Source organism: Larus michahellis, chromosome 15, assembly GCF_964199755.1.
Source record: "Larus michahellis chromosome 15, bLarMic1.1, whole genome shotgun sequence".
Taxonomy (NCBI): domain Eukaryota; kingdom Metazoa; phylum Chordata; class Aves; order Charadriiformes; family Laridae; genus Larus; species Larus michahellis.
Window position 1 is genome coordinate 3647250 of NC_133910.1, and position 21459 is coordinate 3668708.

Here is a 21459-nt window from a genome sequence, read left to right on the forward strand (position 1 = left end):
CAGAGGTAGCCTTTTCTCCTGATCTTTTGATGGCTCTTTGCAGGAGTAACTGTGTTTGTTCGCTGGGGGCTGTTACTAGTCCCGTGAGACAATGCTGCTTTTGAAAATGACTTATTTTTTTTTTTATTTTAGTCACTACCGCTATACTGATAATCTTGTCCTTTTGTCTCCTGTTCCCCGAGGGAGTTTTTGCCCTTCCTGGATCTCATCCTGATCCCTGCTTGCGAAAACAAATCCCGGGTTGCTGATGAAATCGGTTGTCTGATGCACTGCATCATCTATGGTTGTGCCGGGAGGGAAAGAGCTGGTGCCCTGCCAGAATAGCAGCGTTTTAAACATTTTGCTTTGGCTAAGGGCATCCAGTCTTCCTTTCTCTGTATCCCCTGTCTAGCTGGAGTAAGAGAAGTTTATCATATTTGAATCCTCAAGAGTATTTTCTCTTGATCTTGTGGCTAGTATTGATTATTGCACGGCCTCAACAGCCTTTCCTTCATCTCCCCCCCCAGCACATCAGGTTATGTATTGCGTGTGCACAGGAGGTAGACTGAAGGGGCTAATGGATCTCCATCGGTAACGACAAGCCTGTATATGAATGTTTAGTGCTGGCAGTATCACTGTGTGATCTGGTCTTTCATCCCCTGGAGCTCATGGAGGAGAACATCATGAGAAGCAGGTGATGGTAGGTGCTGCCTCTCCAGCTCCTCCTGGGGAGCAGCTCCCCAAGAAACACCCCCGTAGCCCCCTGCCTTTTGGTGGGAACAGCTTGTTTTGACCGTCCTTGCTGTGAAGCGGCCTGGGCTGACTGTTTTTTCTGTTGGGCACCTCTGTGATGAGCTGGCATTCCCGGGATGGCAGCTCCAAAGGCATCGCGAGGTCCCCCATGTCAGCTTCAGGTGGAAGAGGAATTCATGGTGACTGTCTGTCTAGCAGGCTGCCTCTGGGTGAAAAGTATAGCTTTTTCTCTTATTTTCGTAAGGTCAGTAGTATTGTTTGCTTTGAATGTTTTATTTTGCTTTTCGTGGCTGTGGTTTTCTCTGTCTCCGCGCACCTATAACGTCACAGCGCGGAGCACAAGTGGCAACTATGAAATTGGAGCCATCTGGGAGGTCTGGGATGGGGGGGTGGGGAGGAAGGGCCGGCATCACTTCCAAAAATCTGGTTAAAAATCAAACTGCTGGATTTTGAGTGACAGTTCAGTAGTAGCTGCTTGTCTCTGTTTACTTTTCCTGGGGATTCGGAAGCTCGCAGAGGCCCCGTAGCTGCAGTATGGACGGACAGGTAAATTTGCAGGGAGTTTCACCGTTGGGCTGGGGCACGTCCGGAGGGCTCGTCTCTCGGCACTGCGGATTTGTTGCTTTCCCCATAGAGCTGTTGTCTGAAGGCACACCAATAGACGTTTGCTATTGATTCGTTGTCTGGAGAGAGAACTGGAGTAATATATACACACACACGTTATCTATCTATCTATCTATCTATCTATCTATCTATCTATCTATCTATCCATCCATCCATCTCAGATTGACTGAACAAACTTTCCTCTTTCCGAGTCACTGCTGCATTTTGAAGCAGGCGGAAGAGTTGCCATGGCTGAGATGATGCTGATTGGGCCTTTTTTGAGGTTTCTAGGGCTCGGAGAAAACACATGCGGAATGGATGATTTCGATTTTGGGGGAACAACAACAACAACAAAATCCCCAAACAAGAAAAAAAAAAAAAAAAATCTTTATCCCGTTTCATATCTTCCTTCTCCCCCCACTTCCAAATGTGTCTTTCAAAGAGTTACAAATGCTTGTTGGCATAGAAACTACAGAATCGGAGGGAAGTATGCAAATGTAAAAGGAGCCATTCTGCCTGAGCAACATGGACTGAGCCTCTGCAAAGCTGGCTAAAATCTTTTACGAGGCAAAGAAAATTGTCCAGATGTTGCTCGAGTTATAATGGCACTAAATATTTAGGTTTTTCAATTTGCACTTAAATCCAAAAACGCTGGAAATGTAGGGAATGCAGATCCATTACCAGTGGGCTTTCTCTTCTTCTGAAAGAAATTGTAGTCCAGAAATATTGCTAAAATCTGTTTGGCTCCGAGTAGTGCCAATTCCTCATTAAAACATGTGGATATTTCTGTGGTTTAATCTGTTAGAAATGCATTTGGGATCCAGTTATGTTAAATTAAGCAACAATATTGGCCTGGTTGTTGTTTGAAATATTAAATGTGGCAGTCGGAACACCAAGGAAAATGTTTGCACATTTTAATCGTTCGATGAGTAATTTTTTATATATATATATTTATTTTTTTTTTAATTTTATTCTGAAGAATGATCAAGAATGCTTAAAAACTGTCCCAGCTCTCCTCGATTCGCCTCCTTTCCCCCTGCCAGGCTCTGGGAGCGGCGCAGCATCCCGGCTCCTCGCTTCCCCTTCCAGCGCGGGGCCACGATGGGATGGAGCCGGGGAGGATGCTGCTCCCTTTGAGCATCCTGCTCGCCACCTCCCACGGTCCGAAATCCTCGACGGGAATCTAAAACGCCAGCACGGCCAAACGGAGAGGTATGCATCGTGCCAGGCTTTCCTTAAGAGGTTTTTACTCCCGATTCTTCACTCCGTTGGGGTTTCCTAAAGATTCCCTTGGACAAAATGCCTCTAAACTTAAATGGCTCAGCAGCACATAGCAGCGGGTTGTCTCCTGGGTAGTTTATCCCCCAGCAGCATGGAGCTTTTATTTTTTATTTATTTTTTTTTTTTAAATTCCCCGATTTTGAATTGCCTTGTGGTAAGGTGGGCCCTCTTTTTTTCCGCTTGAAATGCAGCTGTGCCGAGGAAGGGCTTCGCCGCTGTGAATGTCGGAGCGGATGGGAGAGGGAACTGTGAAACTGCTCACGGTCTGCGGTGCCTTCGGACACATTCAGAATATACAGCCCGGAGAAAACTTCGCTGCTGGGCGGGTTTTTAATGGGGGGGAGGGGGGGCTCTGCTTGTTTTTAAATTTGACACAATTGCCAAACTAGTTCGATATTGGTGCCTTGTTTGTTGTTTAAGGTTAAAAATGAGGGTAGGTGGCTTTATTAGCACTTTTTTCTGCAGCCTTTTGTTTTGGGGCCTTTTCTAATCGCGTGGCAGCTTGCGTTGTATTAAAACGAGCAGCTAGCTGGGAAGTGGCACAAAGCGGGATCGTGTTGCCTGTACCTGTGTGTGACTTGACAGCGTTCACGCGTCCTTGTTGTCAGACCTGAAAAGGGCAGTGGAGAACGTTGGGAGGCTCAAAATTCAACCCTGCTTTACTTGCTCTTTTTTTCTTTTCCTCTTTACTACAAAGTGCCTACTTTTCTGTGGGATAGTTTGAGTTTTTTAATTAAAAAAAAAACCCAAACAAAAAAACCCCCAAAAAAACCCAAACCAAAACTGAAGCTTCAGTGCGATTTCCTTTATTACTTTAAATTAAAGAAGAATAACTGTGGGATGATAAATGGGGGTTGTTAATGATTTATGCTGGAAGAAAGCAAGTGAAAATATACGGCATAATGGAATGGAGGTCATTGCTGTAAATGTCCTCTGCAAAAGCAAATGGGCGCGCTGGGGAGGCAGAGGTCTGGAGTCAGAAGAGAAATTGGCATCAACCCTTCTTTTGGCTAGTTTTTGTGGCTGCAAAATGCACCACGTGGAGGGTCCAAGCCCCAACGAGGTCCCTGAGAGCGGGTCCAATGGCTCCATCATCACTTGCTTCTTTGATGGCTCATCCCGCTGGCCCTCTCTTGGCTTTCTCAGCTTTGCTGTAGGGACTCCACTTCAAGCAGGTCCTTAATTTACTTAAGCAGGGCTTTTTATGCTTAAAATGTGTGGCTACCTTGGACCGAAGTGCCTTGCAGCTTGCAGAGTCAAGGCTACGATAGGCGGGAGAAGCTGAGAGGCACGCTCGTCCCAAGGTGTCTGCCTTGCACAGACCTTCACCTACGGGGTCCTCACTTTTTCAGAGTAATTATGAACTTCGGGGGGTTTGATTAAGCAGAAAAGCCTGGGTTACCTGCAGTGATGGGTGTTGTATGAGAAGGGGGGATCTGATATTGCCCGAGCCTTTGGCAGGATGGGCAGCCAGGGCTCCCAGTGGGCTGTGGGGGGTGAGGGGAGGCTTGAGGTCCACGGCTTGTTTCACACACCGATTTTATTGGCAAAGGGATGTTTTTCCTTGTTGTTGGACTGTGTTTATGTTTTTGCTGCACTAATACTTGCTTAATAGTTCACCTTATGAGTAGGATAGGAGCAGCTGTTTAAAACTGGAATTTTCAGACAGGATCCCATATGCATTTAATAGAGCAGCATCGTTAGCCAGGCAGGACAAGGTAGGCCAAGCTTGGAGAAAAATCTTAAATAAAGGACAGAGAAGCAAGAAAACTCTTCCTTGTATTTCCACATACATGGATGTGTGCACATATATGCTCAGAGTTATACGCATTATCACTTTTCATTGGTCAGGCATTAATGGGGAAGAGTATTTAGATTTATCCTTAGGTTGTATTAGGATACCAGAGACCATTCCTGCAGCAGCAGAACCTTCTGTCTGTTGGGTGAGTTAAGTGGATATCTATCTTTGGAGTGAATTTCGTGGGTTTTGAGACTAGAGCAGGAATCTTGGCGGGGTTTTGGTTGTTTCCATGTGGGTTTGCTCACTTTAAAGTCTGCAGAATAAAGCAGTAAAGCCTCGGTGCTGCCCGCACCTCGAGGTGAGCGGCAGCAGGATCTTTGTTTTAAAACCTGCCCCGAGAGGATAGTGAGAAAGGATTAGAAAGAAAAAAGTGGGATGGAGAGAATAAATTAGAAACACAGGAGAAGAAAATACAGGAATTAAAAATAGGGGAAGAGAGTTCAAAACAGAAGAGAGAAAATGGCATGGATGATAAAGCTTTGAAATGTGAGGGATTGGGCATCTGTGCCTGTGAATGACTGCAAACAGAAAAAACTCTGACCCCAAAGAAAACTCTGATGCCTACACATCCTGGATGTGTAGGATATGTGGGCAGGAAGATGGGAAGCAGGTGAAGATGGCCAACAAAATGCGGGATTGGGAGGGAAGTGCTGGTCGTTGTCTCTGCAGCAGGCTGCAGAGTATTTGCTTTATTTGTATTTTATACCCATGACAAAAAAGTGATACAAAAAAGTCCCTCGGGCCCTGAATATTGATGGAGTGATGAATGGGAAGGACTGACCCTTCCCTTCTCCACAGGGAGCATCTCGGAGGGTCTCCAGTTCCCATCCTTTAGGGGAGGCTGGAGAAGGCGGTGCTCTACCAGGCCCAGAAACCTTCTGGTTTTGAAGGTCTCCCACAAAACCCCCGAATGGTTGAAGGGAGGGGAGATCGAACACAACTGAAGAAATCGTGTTAAGTCACGTTTCCCACATCTGTCTTACGGTTGTGTCACAGTCTTGCACTGTCGGCAATGCCGAAAGCGCTGTGTTCGCATCGGGACAGGCGACAGCTTCAGCGCTGCGGCCCAGTGCAGACAAAGCACGGGATTTTTTGACCTGTACAGCTAGTTAAAGTTAATTCGCAATTTCGTCCTATGTATCCTTACTAGCAAAGGCAAGGTAATATAATTTTAGCCTTCGTGTAACCTGTCTTCAAGTAGCCCTTTTAACACAGACGCGCACTGGCTTTTGCAGTGAAGATAGATCCTCCATTTAATTATCAATTGCATGGAGAGAAAGCAATTAATTGTGTTGCTGATAGACACTGCAAGTCTGAAAAGCGTGAGCTCGGTGAAGTTTGCTTCTTACCGAGAAGTTTGGCTTTCACCTCTAGAAGTGTGTTATATCTACCTGACAAAATATTTGGTGAGTTTTTATGACGAAATACAGGCTGAGTTGACCTTAATTCTGTAAGGAGCTTGTTGTAATGTGACTGTGCCAAATCAACACAGCTGCACCCATTGGGATGTAGCTCTTCAAAACACGGTGATGGCGGCAACCTTCCTTCTTCCCAAGCAGATTGACAGACTCCTGAAGGTGAAGGTAACTGCTGAGTGCGAGGCAGCATTACAGGGATTAGAAATGAGGTACAAGAACCCGGTAAAAATAAATGGATAAGAATCCTCCAAATTACTGCACTTGGTTGCTTTGTATACACCTTGGTGTCCTCCCCCCATCACTTAGATCTGGACAGAAGGTCCCATTTACCAGTATCCCTCCCTGCAGAGCTAGTCCTGCCGTATAAACACGGGAGACTGGCTTTTATTTAAACTGGGGTGTATGAACTGCACGGCTGCAGGAAAATTTTTATGACGTTTCTCTTCTTATTTTTGTTTGCTTGTGCATTGCAGTGGATGAAGCCTCTTCTTGAGTGTTTAAAGTCAAACTTTGATTTATGACATCCATTCAGTCCCCTTGGGAATGGGGCATATTTAGGTTAGCAGTGGGACATGCAGGGCTACACAAGAACTGCTACAATGCTTTTTTTTTTTTTTTTTTAATTCCGTACGGAGAGGTAGAAGGGCGTTAAATGCATTTGGCACTGACAGGCATCGTGGGTTGCTTTACAACTGATCCTTTTACTCTGTTCCTTCTAAAGAAGGATTTAGAAAAAAATATTGGTGCTCCAGGCATGTCACAGCATATTGACCTGTAAATATCCACCCTTGCAGGTTTTCACACCAACTTCTAAGGTGTGTCAGGAAAGGGGAATATAAAAAAAATATTACTGTGATGGTGGCAGTACCCAAGGGATGTTCCCATTATAACCGTCTGGGCTGAGGTCGGTTATTATCATGATCTGAGTGAGCCTTTCCCTCCCCCTCTCTTAAAGGTGTGTGGGGGAAAGCTGCTGAGCAATCCTTCTGCTAGGATGAGAATATTGTCTAAGCGCAGTCAAGGCTTAGAAGCATTTGTGTTTGTATCGGGTGTCTGCTGGTCTGGCGAGGAGAAGACAGGACAGCTGTCTCCAAGGCAGGCTGCAGAGCGATGGTGCTCCGCACTGGCTGGGAAGGTCCCTGTCTTGCAGGGTCGGGACCTGGCTTGAAGTCATAGAATCATGGAATGGTTCGGGTTGGAAGGGACCTTAAAGATCATCTCGTTCCATCCCCCTGCCCTGGGCAGGGACACCTCCCACTAGACCAGGTTGCTCCAAGCCCCGTCCAACCTGGCCTTGAACACTTCCGTGTTGTTTGGGCTGTAGTTATATTGTGAGCAGAAGAATGGTGCAGGGTACGTATCCATGCAAAAGATTGCAAAGGATTTTACTTTTCAGGGTTTTTGCTTTGAACCAACGTATCGCTAGGCCTAAAGGAGGGCACGTTAATTCTGAAGAAGCCCCATGCCTTTCAACAGGAACTGTTTTGGAGGTCGGGTGTCGGGGGCGAGCCCCGTAGCGGTGGATCCCAGGTGCTTTGCCGGGCCAGAGCCACAGCTCCCACATTGATGCCGGTCTGTCGCAAGAGCTCAACGTGCCGAGGAGGCAATAAAAAAGCTCAGTGATGTTTGCCAGGTGATGCGGCAGCTCTTTGCTTGACTCTCAGCCGTCTGGGGAAGGAAGGATCATCCCGCAGCCTGTGCGAGGCGTAGGAACATGCCATGGTAACGCTGAGCAGCACCCTCCCTCCGCCGACGGTGTCTGGCTGCGTATTGTCGGCTGCTGACTAGCAGGGAATCCTGGAAATCTTTCTTGGAGGGCCATATTCTGCCCGGCTGGCTGTTTTGTTTTTTTTTTCTTGGCTTGTGCATGAAAACAATGCCGAAATTCAGTTTCCCAAGTGCAGGAGGAGTCATTAATCAAAGGCACACGGGAACGAGCTGTCTCAGTGCGATGCTCTGGTTCTGGGGTTTGAAGTCAGTGACAGGGATGATCCAGCCACTAATAAGTTTCATGTGAAACTCTAGAGCCTTGAGCTACCAAGCAAATGTCTTACAAAACTGCTTGAGGAAAGGAAGCTGACTTCGGCAGTCCTTGAGTTTGTTTAATTGAAGCCCGAGAGTGATCAAGCAGCTGCTGAAGGCCGGCATTTGACTCCATGTTGCAGAAGAAAAATACTCAGGATTTTTTTTTTTTCTATTGCCTGTGCACTTTTATTTTATTTTATTTTTGGTACTATTACTGAACCAGAACCAGCCGTTTCTGCTTGCTTTTTCTCTGGGGTAAGGCTGCATGAGAGCGAAGGAGAAGCTTCCAAAGGTCTTGATGCTTTTGAAGCACGTTTGAATTCAGGAGATCAGCGCTGGGAGGGAGAGTCTGGGCTCTGCACAGAGCACTGGGAGGGGTGAAGCCCTTTCCCGTTCCTTGTATAATAAAAATAGAGCAAATGGTATTTTTTCAGTGTGCCAAACCTCTCCCCTGCCTTCCCTTGTTTTGCCTCCAAAAGAGATTTTGGTTGCTGTGGCCAAGAGCAGGGGAAGGAGGAGAGGGGCTGCTGGGCTCAATGGCAGGCGCTTTGCAAGGTTCTGAGTGTCGGTCTTGTTATTGCAGCTTTTTGTGTTTTGTTTGGGTTCTCTTGTTGGTTGTTTTTTGTCCCTAGTGTTTTGTTGCATTTTGAGTCCTTCATTTTAAAATATAAACAAAATTAAGCTCTATGCCTCCTTGCAAGGCAAGTTAAGTGGGTATTATACACAGGGGGTGGGGAGAGGTGGGAGAATTTGAGGGAAGTCATTTTTTTGAAAGAGTGGTTTAATTTTTGATGTGAAACCAATGTTTAATTTTCAAGTGTCCTGACCGTTTGCATCCTGCTGTAGTGTCTCTACATCTCTAGGAGATGCAGGCTCTCAGCAGGTTTGAAAAACTCTGTCTGAGCTGGCCAACCAAAATCAACATGTGACTCTTGATTTGAAATTTTTTAATTTTCTTATTTTTTTTCTACAGGGCTTTCATGTGGGAAAGCATCAGAACGAGCTCATCAGTCTTAGACTTGAGCTCTTAGTACCATCCTTGCGTTTGTCCTGCGTAATACAGCAAGTCTTTAGCATTGTAGCTCTGGAAACCCAAGAAAATAGGATGGTTTAGTGATTTGGGCATTAAAATAAATCCCATGGCTACCACCCCAAATCTAACCTGTGCTCGGGAGTCTCCAGACACACGTGGGGCTCGTGGCATCCGTCAGTTCTTTATTCCTCTGAGATCCGCAAGCAGCGTGCTGGAGTGGCCACTGGGCTGGAGGGGGAAGAGAAAGGGAAGCAATAGTTAAATTTGTTAGTACGTGGTGTAATCTCACTCTACTTCCACATTTGCTTTTGTTTTTATACAATATTTTCACCTAAGCGTTTGCCAGGTGTTTAACGCATCTGCATTAAACCACCGTAAGGGAGCTCATTGCCCTTGCCCCAAGGGCTTTGACTTGCAGCCCAGTTACCCGACAAAAAAAACGTCTCAGTAACTTCTCTGAATTGCGTGCTCCTGTTGGCGGATCCAGACGTGATGGCCTTCTTGTGTGAGCCTGGGCTGTGTCCTGGTGTCACAGATTCACCCGCACGGCATTTGCCCGCTTCCAAACTTGGCAATGGGTGTAAGAAGCTCCCTAGTGATTGCAGGCTTGCTGTTCTGGATATTTCCCCTCCCCTCCAAAACCATGTTAGTTACAGGGAATACTATACAGAGGGAGAAAATACTGATATGTTTGTCGTGTACATTGATGTGTTGGGGGGTTTTTTGGTTGTTTTTAAATAATGGAGGATTACGGGTTGGTGGGGGTTTTGTTGGTTTTTGGTTTGTTTTTTTTTTTTTTTTTTAGCAAGGCAGCTCAAAGTGCTCGAACTTCCCTGAGGTTCCAAGTCGAGTCATCCCGAAAGGGCTGTCCCAACGCATTCTTTGCTGCCCCAGCTTGGCCAGCCGGGGTGACTCAGTCACGCACCAGCGAGCACGACTTCGCGTTTAGGTCTCCTGTATCACGTTCCTCTGCTCCGTACGTTTGTGAAGGACCACTCCAGAAATTTTTGGCAGTTAATTCTCCAAGCCTTGATTTTTCCTATCTGTAAAATGGAGACATAAATATTACCTGCTATTCCCATCTCTTATTATAAATGGCTTTATAAAAAGTCCTAAGCATTTTTATTGTTGCAATGCATTTAAGCAAATCACAATGTATTTATCTCGTTCTTTTTTCACATGGTGATGTTTAGATGGGTTTTTTTCGGTATTTGCTCTGCTTTTGATCGGGAAGAACTAGATTGTTTTCCTTGCTCTTCCCCCAGAATTCATGGTGGCTAGAACAGTCTCCAAAACTCCTGAAGACCGTGGCATGGGTTGGAATAAAACTAAGTAACGACAATACTTGGTAAAGGGTGCACGCCATTGCAGAGTGTGGGCTGGGGGATTTGCTTCCAGGTTTACTTGGTTGCAGCAGGAACAGAAACCTGCGTTGCTCCTGCCGAATGCTCTTCAGCCACACTTGCAAAGTCGGTATACTGAGAAAAGATTAATTTTTCCAGCTGTAGGGTGAGACCTTCTAGCAGTTCTGCTGGACGTTTACAGCATTTGGGGTGGTTTTTTTGGTGCTTTTTGTTGACAGTTTACCTTCCAGGTGACTGCATTGGTCCTAGTGTTAGCACATTGAAGAGGACAGCGAGGCTGCTCTGTCGGTAAAGTGGCATTTGCACGCTCTGAACCTTGTTGGGAGTCCAAGGCCTGACTTTCGTGAGCGTGAAGCATCCGGGGTTCACATCAGCTTTAGTGCTGGGCACCGGCTCTAGCAATGGCACTGGGGTTCTCCAGGAGCAAGGAACTGGGAGTCTTTGTCCCTTATGTGGAGGAAGGAAGCTCTTCTTGCTCCTGTCAGCTTCTGTTCGTGTGCAGCTCCCTTGGCTTTGTGTAATGTGGCGGTGCAAATAGGAACAAGGGAAGTTTGGGACTCTGCTCCCTCGGATCTGAAGGAAATCTTCTCAAGTAGAGACCGCAACCTGGCCTCAGCCCAAGCCTCCGGTAGGGCACGTTTAAAGAGCCATAATTTTATTTGCTGTTCTCATGTGTGTCCATTTTACGCCATATCTGACAGATTTTTGAAAGGTGCTGAGCTCTTCTAATTCCCGATGAAGGCTCTGCAGGGTGGAGGTACTGATTGCCCTGGCAAATGAGGCTGTGGATAACTCGCCTCTGACACTTTCTGCCCTCCCTCCCTCTTCCTTGCCCTCGCAGAGAGCTTGTGTGTCGTCACCGTAGGATTTACTGCCTTCAGCGTGAGGACCTTTGATGTGAGCAGGCTCTAGGGAAGAGTTACGGCAGCAGAGAAAAGCTGGCTTCCCACTTACACCCTCCTGCACGCCCTCCATGGGAAAAAGTTGGGCATAAAACTGGCAAAACAGATCCAGAAGATGTTACTGCTTTCTTTTTGATTAAGCTTGTGTGGACTCTTCAGACTGTGTTGCGAGCAGGTGTATTTGGGCAGTACCAGTGTGTCTTTTGGAGTCATGTAGGAGCAATACAGGATTTCCCTCTTAGATTGTTCCTCCCCTGGAGCCAGCATACCCAGCCTAGGGTAAGCAAATGACTCTGGCTCTGCCTTTTTTTATTTTTTTTTCGCTACCTGTCCCTAAGGAAACAATAGAAATGCCATGCCTCCGGTGTGTGCCTGTTGAGGGAAAACGGGATTTTTAAATAGTGATGAACTGTGGTTTTCCCTTAGTGCAAAAAGCCAATTGTTCATTAGCGAAATATATTAATAATTCTCTTATGAACCTGGTTTGTAAGTCAATCTGCTTTAATTCCTTTGTATCAACAAGAGCTGCAGGTATGTATGTTTTCATTACATTAAAAAAAAAAATAAAAAAGGAAGAAAGCAATGCTTGCAAATTGGCCTTTGTTTCCAAGGAAACAAACTTGACATGCTTGAGCTGTGCGAGATGCAAACACTGCTAGATTCAGCAGACATGCCTCGGGATTATATGGTCTGAATATTATTTTTAAACTACCTCCAATTTAAAGGCAAGGGAGAGGACGAGAATAGAATTTGTCAGCAGGGTTTACCAATCTGCGCTTAATGAAGGCACTGTGCGGTATCTTAGAGTTGCCTAATGCGGTGGAGAGAGAATTGCGTCCTGCGCTGAAAACGGAGGTCGCTAACAATGGTCCCCGGAGAAGGGGCAGCCTGGGGCTGCACGGCGACCACGGGGCACCGCGCCTGGCCCTTGCTTCCGTGAGATCCTTCCGCGGAAACAGAGGTCTAAGCACCCGCTCTCTGTGCCAACGTATTATGGTTTATCCTGGGTCACTTTGCCAAACGGTTTTTGCTCTAAAAATATTTTCGTAGAACGCAACTTGCCAGCGCTTGGCGCAAATGGCCGCCTGGCGTTCAGAAGTCGGATGCGAATAGTGTCCCAAATAATTTGCTAAAAGGCTGTAGCTCGGTGTGGAGGACTGGGACGGATTGATCAGGGAAGAGATGAGAGAACAACGTTATGAATTGTTTGCGTAGTGCCTCTGACACGAATGTGGTGTGGGCTGATGAAAATCTTGGCTTTAACTTGGCTTATTGCACTGTACAGAAAGTCTCTTATTATTTTTGTGATTCCCTTGGAAGTTTGGTTCAGGAAAAAAAGCTGGCTTGTGGCATTTGTCTGTCACCCTGATTTTTTTTCTGAAATTCTGTGTTGATAAAGTGACTTGATATTTTTATTTATTATTATTTTTTTTAAATCTTCTTTTGAAGGATCAAAACTTCAGCGTTGCAGCAGACACCGTACATACATGGCGGCAGTATCAGCCATGCGTGCACGGGAAGGCAGCATCGCTCGGCCGAGCGCACACACAATTAACGGATTTGAACATCCAGAGGTTTTTTTTGGCCTGGGCCCAACGTGCGGAACAGGGTATACATTAAAACTTTGCTGGGATTAAATAACCTATTTTTGTCCTGGCCTGCAAAGCTTTACTTCTGCAACAGCCATGTTTGCTTTCTGGAGTAGTTCGGAGAGCTGGTAGGGATCTCTACGAGATATGCAAAGGATATACAGGGAAATACAAGTTTTTAAGGAACAGTCAAGATCCGTGTGCAGATAATTCACAGTGTGCAGGGCTGTCCTCCTCCGGCAGCAAAAATGCCCGCTGGACTTCAGCGTTGTGTGTCTTTGCATGTTTTGTTGTTTGGAAAACTGGAAAGGATAAAAAAAAATAATACAATCCTCTATTAATTCTTCTTTGAAACGGTCTTACTGCGTTGAGGAGACAAGGTAACGATGGAGCGATTTCAGGGCTGACTAGTGAAAAACAAACCTCTTGTAAAATTCAGATCCTTAGAAAAACATAGCATGAAATGTCTTGTACTGTAGTCTCTTCTCCCCCCCCCCTTCCATCCTGCTTTTTAACTTTCTTGCAAATGGAGTTAAAATAACCTTCAAGGTGACAGAGGGTGGACTGGGGTGGGTTTAGCTTTAAGATGGATGGGAAGCACTATTTGCATTGTGAGCTAAAAGCCTCGGTTGAAGTCCGTTGGGGGGAAAAAAATAATATTAATGGCATTTCATGAAAATATTGTAATTTGTGGGAGGCCCAGAGTGAAAAATCTGCTGGTTTGAGTGTCACTGGGAAAGGCTCCTTTTTGCACGAGGCTTGCCTGAGACAGGATTTTCCTTGCTTTTGTTCTAAAACGAGATGCTCGCTGCCTAAAAACGCCTGCCATCCCCGCAGCGAGAGCTTCACCTCCTTGACAGAGGATGGGAACAGGAAGGTTGGCCGGATCGGGATGAATCCTGCACCTTTTCTCTGTTTTTTTTTTTTTTTTTTTTTTTTTTTTTTTTTGCTAATGACACTTCCTTATGCTTACATTTCATTAAAGCTCTGAGATGGCTGAGGCTCGGCCTGTTCTGAGCATGCTCCGGGGTGGAGGCTGCACCCATGGAGCGCGATGGATTTGTGGCTGGAGGAGCGATAGATAGGCCTGGAGTCGGGAGCTGGACGGAGCCGGCGGCTCCCTGCGGACGGGATGGAGGTAGGACAAATCCGGCCGAGTCCTTCCTGTGCCCCCGGGGCCGGGGGAGCCAGGAGACCGGATGGAGTAAAAACTGTTGGAATCGATTCAAAAGCAGCAGAGTTAACCACTGACACGAGATGGCTTCAAACCGCTTCCTGCGGATCAGCGGGGAGGGGTTGTAAAATACTGACCTTTCCCGACTGGCGGACCTATATAAAGAACGGACCTGTCTCATGTCAGGGTGGTGACATAAAGTGACAGCAGGCAGGGGCTGGCAGCCAGGGCTGCGGGGACTTGCTGGGTTGTGCCTTCATATTGGAAGGCATGTGATCGCGTCTCCGTCGTGGGCTGCGCGGCTCGGTGGCTAATTATTATTAATGGGAAGCCTTGCAGGGCGCAGACCTGCTCTGCAGTTTAAATCTAGATCCGTCCGTGGTTGTGGGAGGCTGAAAGAATGTCAAACTCAAACTCCCTTTCTTTTTTTTTTTTTTTTTTGGGCTTATTTTGCATTCCAAGGATTGCAAACAAACCTTGCCACATCAGGCCCTCCAAACTGGCAAGGAGAGGAGGGAATTGAGATATGTTTATTCCTTTGGCTGAGAGATTTTCTGTGCTTCTTGCAGGGGTTTAAGGTGTTGGCGAGTGGGTTGGGGGAAAGGAAGGGGACTCTCCGAGTTGTGCTACGTTGGGCTTTTGGATTTGGTCTGTCGTTGCCAGCTTTTTACAAGGAATGTGTAAGCACCAGCAGGTATGTGCTGCATGAGCCGATTGACTCCAGTTGTTGTACAAGCAAGCGGCGTGGTGAAGTGCCAATAAAACATTTACATTGGCTCTCGCTGTTTGTATTAGTGAGGTGTAGGGACGATCTGACTTTGTGTGGAGCTGGGGGGGGATGTCGGCCGCGAGCCTCAGCCCTCGCGGACCCTGTCTCCTACGGGAGGTGTGTTACGGGGTGTCCACGCTGGTTTGAGCCTGGCTGTAAGGAAAGGTAAGGCAAGAGGTTTGCTCTTCTTAGGGCACTGTGAAGATGTTGGTATGACAAAGTTATTGTGTTTTATTAACAGAAATCTCTGTGGTCATGGTCTATCTTTAGCCTGCATGCAGTAAGATAGACCGGCTCTTTCTTCAGCACAACTCTGGCCGCTCTTCATAGTGAGTTCAGGGGGCGATCGGTAGAGAGCAAAACATAAATTTTTATTTTATTGCTTCGTCCCAGGTGACGGTCTCACGCAGTTGGGGTCAATCTGCATGATGAGTCACTTTATAACCTAAAGTAACTTGTCTGTTTATTGCCTGGTTCCACATTTCTTGCGTACCCAACACTTCCTCGGCATTTTCTGAGCCTGTTTGCTATGCCAGCCCCGCACTAAGCGGGTGACCATCTTGCTCACTGGTGCTGCTTTTATGGTCCCTGCATAAAAATCTGCTGGAGCCCTGGCTTGCTGGCCATGCAGAACTTCTCTTACTCTTTAATGGACGCTGCCTTGTTTATGGTTGGATGAACGCACAAAGAAAAGCGTTTCTGTAAAATAAACGGCATTGTGATTGTACACGGAAAGGAAAAAGGGTTTGATTTTTCTTTGGCTCAGATGGGGGCTGCGTTTATGGCTTTTTCTCCTCGTGCGACACTGGCATTGAGGTGATCTCAGCCCCAAGTTTTCACGTATGGTCTGGCTCCCTTGATGAGGAAATTTGCCTTAAACAGTTTCAGATGCTGGAAAACCACTGGGGTGATAGTTTCCTATTGTGCTTGTGTGAAAGGTGTAAGGTAGCCTTAAAGACCCACTGCCACCTTATGGCAGTTGCTGAAAAGCAGCCTCTTTAGAGCCAATTCTCTATACACGTCATGCTTGCTTTATTTCTCCCCTCTTCTTAACTAGTGATATTTGCATGGAGGCAGGAGCTTTGCGTTTTTAAAGAGTTCATCTGCTCCTTCTGTTCCTTGCAAAAATTTTATAATGTCAGCGGAATTGCTTGTAGAGCCATCAACCGCGATATTTCATAGGCGAGCTCATGATGTGGGGAGAGCTATAAAAGCGTCGTGAAGCACTGCTCCTCCTCCAGTGAAGAACTTGCTTATTTTCACGTGAATGCCCTAATCCTTTTAAAAAAAAAAAAAAAAAAAATAGGTGTGAGGTCAAAGAACAGGGACACGTTGCGCACGTGAGGCTCGTCGGCAGGATCTACACACCGAGTGTTAGAGCAAAGCGTTGCAGCAGGAGCCAGAGGGAACGTGAGCAGCCATTTTTACAGCCGGCTTTGCTGGCAGAAGGCTACTAAGAAGCAGGATGGCTTTGCACTGCCACGGGGCCGGTCCCCACCCCATCCACCGTCCTCTAAATCAAACAATAAAATATTTGCCTGTGGAGCAAATGGTGAGTGCGGGGAAAGTGATGAGCTTGCAGTTACTGAGATGGGATATGCAAAGGATGCTGAATTTAGGACCCTTCTCGAGCTGTGTTTGTACAGTAGAAGCTGTTGATAGGCGATAGCTGAATGAAGGGGAGAAATGGTGCTGTTAGATTTCCAAAATAGAAGGAGCCGTGGTTACTATAAGTTAACGCTGAAGGAGTTTATAATTGGGAACTGTTAGGAATACAGCATGTTCTAAATTACAGCTGTCTGGCCAATATGCTTCTAAATAAAGTCCTAGGATTGCCCTGTAAATGAAATACTCAACGCATATTCTTATCAAAACATAGCAACATCTCCCAGAGAGCTTGCATCTCAACATCTGTCGCAACAGCAACTTTTTTCTTTTCTTTTTTTCCTTTTCCTTGGGGGGTGTGTGTGTGTGTGATGTACTCAATGCAGCGTCCCAGGGAACATTTCATGTTTTCTCTTAACTAAAAGCAGTTTTCAACTTTGCTGGGGAAAAAGGGGGAGGGAGAGAGATGGCTTGGAAGCTTTGGGGGGGGAAAAAAAACAGGTTTTGAAAGGTGGAGAAAGCTGTGATTCCAGAAGCGTTCATTAACGACTGCCTGCTCCTTCAGGGCTGTTCCCTGAGCCTGGAGGTGGATGTTTGGGCTCCCTGGGAGGATGCTGAGAACACTCAGTGTGTCCTCGGAATGGGCAATTCTGGTTAGGCAATATCACACGTAACAGCTGAGGAGGGAAGGAGGCATTTTAACAGCTTGTGGCAGAGCTGAGGAGCGGTTCTTAGCAGCGCAGAAGCAAATCAGGATTCCAGCAGAAACGCTCATCTTGTATCGAAAGTCCCTTCAGCTTCTTGTGCTTTTGGGATTGTTTCTGAGGAGGCTGGGAAGGAGCTTCAGATTTGAGCAACTGGAGGCTCTGGAAGAAGAGGAGCCTGATGGAAATAAGGAAAAAAACCCTGTATTTTGCAGAGCTAAATATTGTTCTTCCTATGGAAAGAAAAGTCTCCCCTTGCGTCCCACTTGTGCTTCCTCTGGAAGGGAGCTGTGAAAATGCCATACGTAATGGTGTAATTAAGCAAAAGCCCTGAGGAACCCAGTGTCCTTTGTGAAGGGAGGTTGTTGTGCTGCTGCCTTCCTCCTGAAAATGTGAGCTTTCTGAAAGGGATATTTGAGCCTGGAATCAGAGAATGGAGGCCCGAGAGCCCCAGAAGAAAAATACCTTGTAGTTTGATGGTCCCTGGTAGAAGATGTTTTGAAAAGGGGGGAGCTGTGCTGTCTCAGCTTGGTGGGGAATCTGCTGGGGAGTACTTGGGTTAAATAAAGGTGAAACTTCACGGGGCATGGGCTTGTTCTTATCCTACACCGTTAGAAAAACTGCAGCCTACCTCTGCAAAATGGGGGAGATGTGGGCCCGGGGCAGGACGCACCGCTCCGACCCCCCCAGGCCCTGCTCGGGCACAGCAGTGCCTGTGCCCTGGAAGCTGCCTTCTCCTTTCAGATGGTATAAATTTAAGGTCTTATTAATCAACACACAAGCATCCCCCGCGAACGCAGCGCTGGGCAGAGACGCTGGTACGATGCCCATCGATCGCTTTGCTCAAGTTGGTGGTTGAAGCATCTGCAATACCCTCATCGGCTTTGCTTTTTATTAATTTTTTTTTTTTTTCTTAAACAGTGTTTAGTGCTTTCAAGGATGTCCGTGAGATGTGCAAAGCGTCTCTGGTAGCTTCTGCTCTCAGTGTCTGTTTAACCTGAGCAGTAAAACTACGTCTCGTGTTGAGATGCAGTGGGGAGTGCTGCCCTTCTGCATGCGCGGAAGGCCGCGGCTGCGGCGCGGTTCTCCCTTCTTATTTTCTCTCTGAAAGGGGATGTTGAGTGGGCTAGCTCATTGCCGCTGCCTTTGTTGACACCTTTGTTTCTATTTCTGGGGTTTTAATGAAAGCTTGGTAATTTCATGCTGTAAGGAAGGGCAACGCGTCAACTGTTTCAAAGCCATCTTTGGTTTGAACTACAGTAATCTTTTGATGCGGTGGATAATACAACTTCTGACTGTGTAGTCGGGTTTTGTTGCTTTTGTTTGGGGATTTTCGAGTTTGTCTTAAATGAGTTACCTCTACACCTCTCAGCGACTGATAGAAAGGCCAGGAAAATCTCATTTTGTTTATATTAAAACTTAAGATTTACATCAAACAACAACCCAGTGGGTGAAATAGAGATCCTTCCTTTATACTGTCACCTCAGATATTCCTTCCCTATGAATTTCAGTCATCTCGATTTAGCCTTGTGTGTTTTAACTGTTTAGTACTGAAACTTCTCCAGAGTGTGGAGAGGAAAACAACATCCTCGGAGCGGAGGCAGATCCATAGCAGGCTCCTCTGCTTTTAACTATTGCTGCTTCGCAAATGTGCCTGGACACGGTGGTGAATTAGCTGCTTGGGATGGAGAAAATGTGGCCGGTGGATGTTTCCAAGCTACGATAAAGCAATGGCAGGACACGCTCCTGCGACACTCAGCAGAGGAGGGGACGGGGAGAGGAGAGCAGGCCATGGCTTCCTGCTCCTGCCGAAGCCCTGAAGTTGCACCCTGCCTTTGGTGCACGGCGAACGAAATCCTTGGGTTCCTCTAAACCTCCCTATGAATTTCGATGGCTTTTTTCACTATGGTGCAGGCTGCTCCCTGCCCCCCCCAGCCCACTGTAACACATTACACTCGGCTCGTCTTCATATTATTTTTTTTTTATATAATTTCCTCTGTGCTCTGATTTTTGGGAAAACTGTTGTTTTTTTTTTTCTTTGGCCGAGGGGAAGCGGGTGGTGCCACAGTCCATTTCTGAGTTTCCTCTCCCTTCTGGCCTCTTCCCCGGGGCTGCGGCCGCCCTCCCCCTGTGCGGTGGGAGGTTCTCGGGCGCGACACCCGGCTCCAGCCGCCTCCTGCTCCTGCCTCCCATAAATGCCCGTCTTGCGCTTGAATCCCTTCCAGCCCAGCTCTGCTTACAGATGTTCCTGTGACTTGCTCCGGCAGTTTTACTGGGAGCTGGAGCAGATATGAAGGTTGCCAAGAGTTTATGCCTAATTGTTAAGTGGAACAGAGACAAACTACTTTTATTTTGAAGCTAAAATTTCTTCTTTTATCTTGCTGGCTGGGCCAGCTGTATCCTATGGTTTGGCATAGGCTGAGCTCAGAGCTCCTACACCTCGTAGTGCACCGTCCCTTCATTAGGGTTTTCCCCCCTCATTACATTTTTCCCCTCCCCTCTTCTTAATGACTGCATTTGTGATACCCTTTTAAGGTTGGTTGTACCAGGTCAGGTTGTCTTATTAATCCCCAAAGTGAAACCCAGCTCCCCTCCAGCTCAGCAGATCGGATCTCAAATGCACTTGCAGTTGGTCACTGCACACTGAACCAGTTTAACCGTGTGCCCTCATCCCAGCACTTCGTTAAGCAGAACAAAATCATCACGGGAGCATCCCCGAGCCACGCAGCATCCCTCCCTGTCCCTCCACCTCTCCTCCTCCTGCGGACAAGGGCTACTCTTGAAGGCCACCGAGACAGAACACCTCGCTCTATGGTTTAAAAGGCTTTTTTTTTTTTCAGGCGAGCGATCAGTTTTGAGGCCTGGCACCCTGTCAGAAAGTTGACAGATGATCTGCATTACCGGTGCGTCCCCGGGATGCCCGGGATAATCGCGCTCCAATGGACGCCCTGGAGCCGGCAGGTTCTCTGTGAAATGGCTGCAGCTTGGAGGGAGCAGTGAAATGGTCTCCTCTGGGCATGCTCACTCTGTAGAGGGAGCTTTTATCACATGAGCAGAAACTGAATCACTGCTCATGAGGATCTGGAATATGCAACTCTTTGAGTCTTCACCAGAAGAAGACAACAGATGTCCGCAGGTACAGCAGGGTCCACCTCCCATGCCTCGCTCCCCGCCGGCCCTGCCCGCAGGCGGGCTGGCTCCCGCTGGGGTAGGAGAAGCCTCGGAGAGGAGGAAGGCAGTTCCGGGGAATCATGGCTGGGGGTTATTTATTTATTTGTCTCTCTATACCTTTATTTTCCTGCCCCGTGGGGCAGGCTGGGAGCAGGCTGGAGGAGGCTGGCCGGGCTCTGTCTGTGCTGGGATGGTCCTTGCCTTGCGCTGTGCCATGGGCTTGCAGGTACTGCTGCATCCGACCTCGCCGGGCTCCAGGAGAGCTCAGGCTTTGTCTCCTTGCGCCTGGGTGGTCTTTTATTTGTCTTCTGGGGTGGGGAGGCTTGTTTGGGGGTTGGGTTTGGCGTTCTCTTTTTGTGTGTTTGGGGGGTTTTTGGTGATTTTTTTTTTTATTATTTTTTTTTTAATTTTTAAAGTGTGAAGTTTCTGGAAAATTTGATTCTCCCAGGAGCCTTCCTTGCTTGCAGCTCCTGTAAGCAAGAGGAGCAAAGCCTGGGGTGTCTGAGCCGCTCGAAGACTGAACTTCCAAAGGGGAGGAGAGGGCCTGTGGCCACATGGCGCCTTCTTGCCAGGTCTCTTTTGACAGCCTCTGCATCCAGCTTGCATCAGGCGAGCCTACAGCTCACTTCTTTGGCTGCAGGCAAGAGCAAACATTATTTTACCAGGAAGAAGCAGTCCTTTTTATTTTGGGGTGGCATCCTCCCCTCCCCTCTCCTTTTCTTTTCTTTTTTTTTTTTTTCCCCAATAGTAGCTTGCAATCCAAGGTAACAGCTGATTAAAACGAAACATCCGTGGTTGATTTCATGGCAGGAGGCCCCTGTCTGCAGCTTATTTTAAAAGTTGCCTAAAATTCAGACCCCTGACCCTGCGTTGCTCTTGGGTTGTTTTTTCGGCTGTCATTTGTGTTACACGCAGACAGCCCTGTTGGCTGCCACAGACCTTGGTGGGACTTGGGGCGGACACAGAAGGTCCCAGGGCTGTGGGGGGTCTGGGCAGCTAGCCGGCGCTTGCTGGGCTCGAGGGAGACCCCTGAAGCTGCCATGCAGATCTGATACTGCATTTTCAATCGAGGATTGAGACATGAAGATGGCATTTAAAAGATTAGGGAGCTTACAGGACTGTCTGCGATACCTAATCTAAATATCTGTCGTGTCTCCGCTGGACTATAAATATGCTCATTATTCGTCATCTGGAAGATGTGTGCAGGAAAAGGCATCAGACGAAGTCATGGGGAGAGAAATGAGATTTCTTTTTAACAGTGAAGAGCAGAGGCCTTGACGTGCTGCCT

General features: G+C 47.2%; 1 protein-coding gene across 21 annotated transcripts in view; it reads left to right on the plus strand.

Moving 5' to 3' along the window:
• Positions 1 to 21459, plus strand: part of EHMT1 (euchromatic histone lysine methyltransferase 1) — a 123934-nt gene that overhangs the window by 29110 nt on the left and 73365 nt on the right. For 3 of the 21 annotated variants that reach the window (XM_074609325.1, XM_074609335.1, XM_074609338.1), the window contains exon 1: positions 20075 to 20136. The exons of 12 other annotated variants lie outside the window; for them this stretch is intronic. In XM_074609325.1, coding sequence (XP_074465426.1) covers positions 20089 to 20136 — 48 coding nt within the window. In that variant the 5' untranslated portion in view covers positions 20075 to 20088. Of the gene's footprint in view, positions 1 to 13774; positions 13887 to 14451; positions 14617 to 14838; positions 14857 to 20074; positions 20137 to 21459 lie in introns of those variants that run through there. 6 more of the 21 variants (XM_074609339.1, XM_074609329.1, XM_074609319.1 and 3 more) reach the window with 6 other exon arrangements.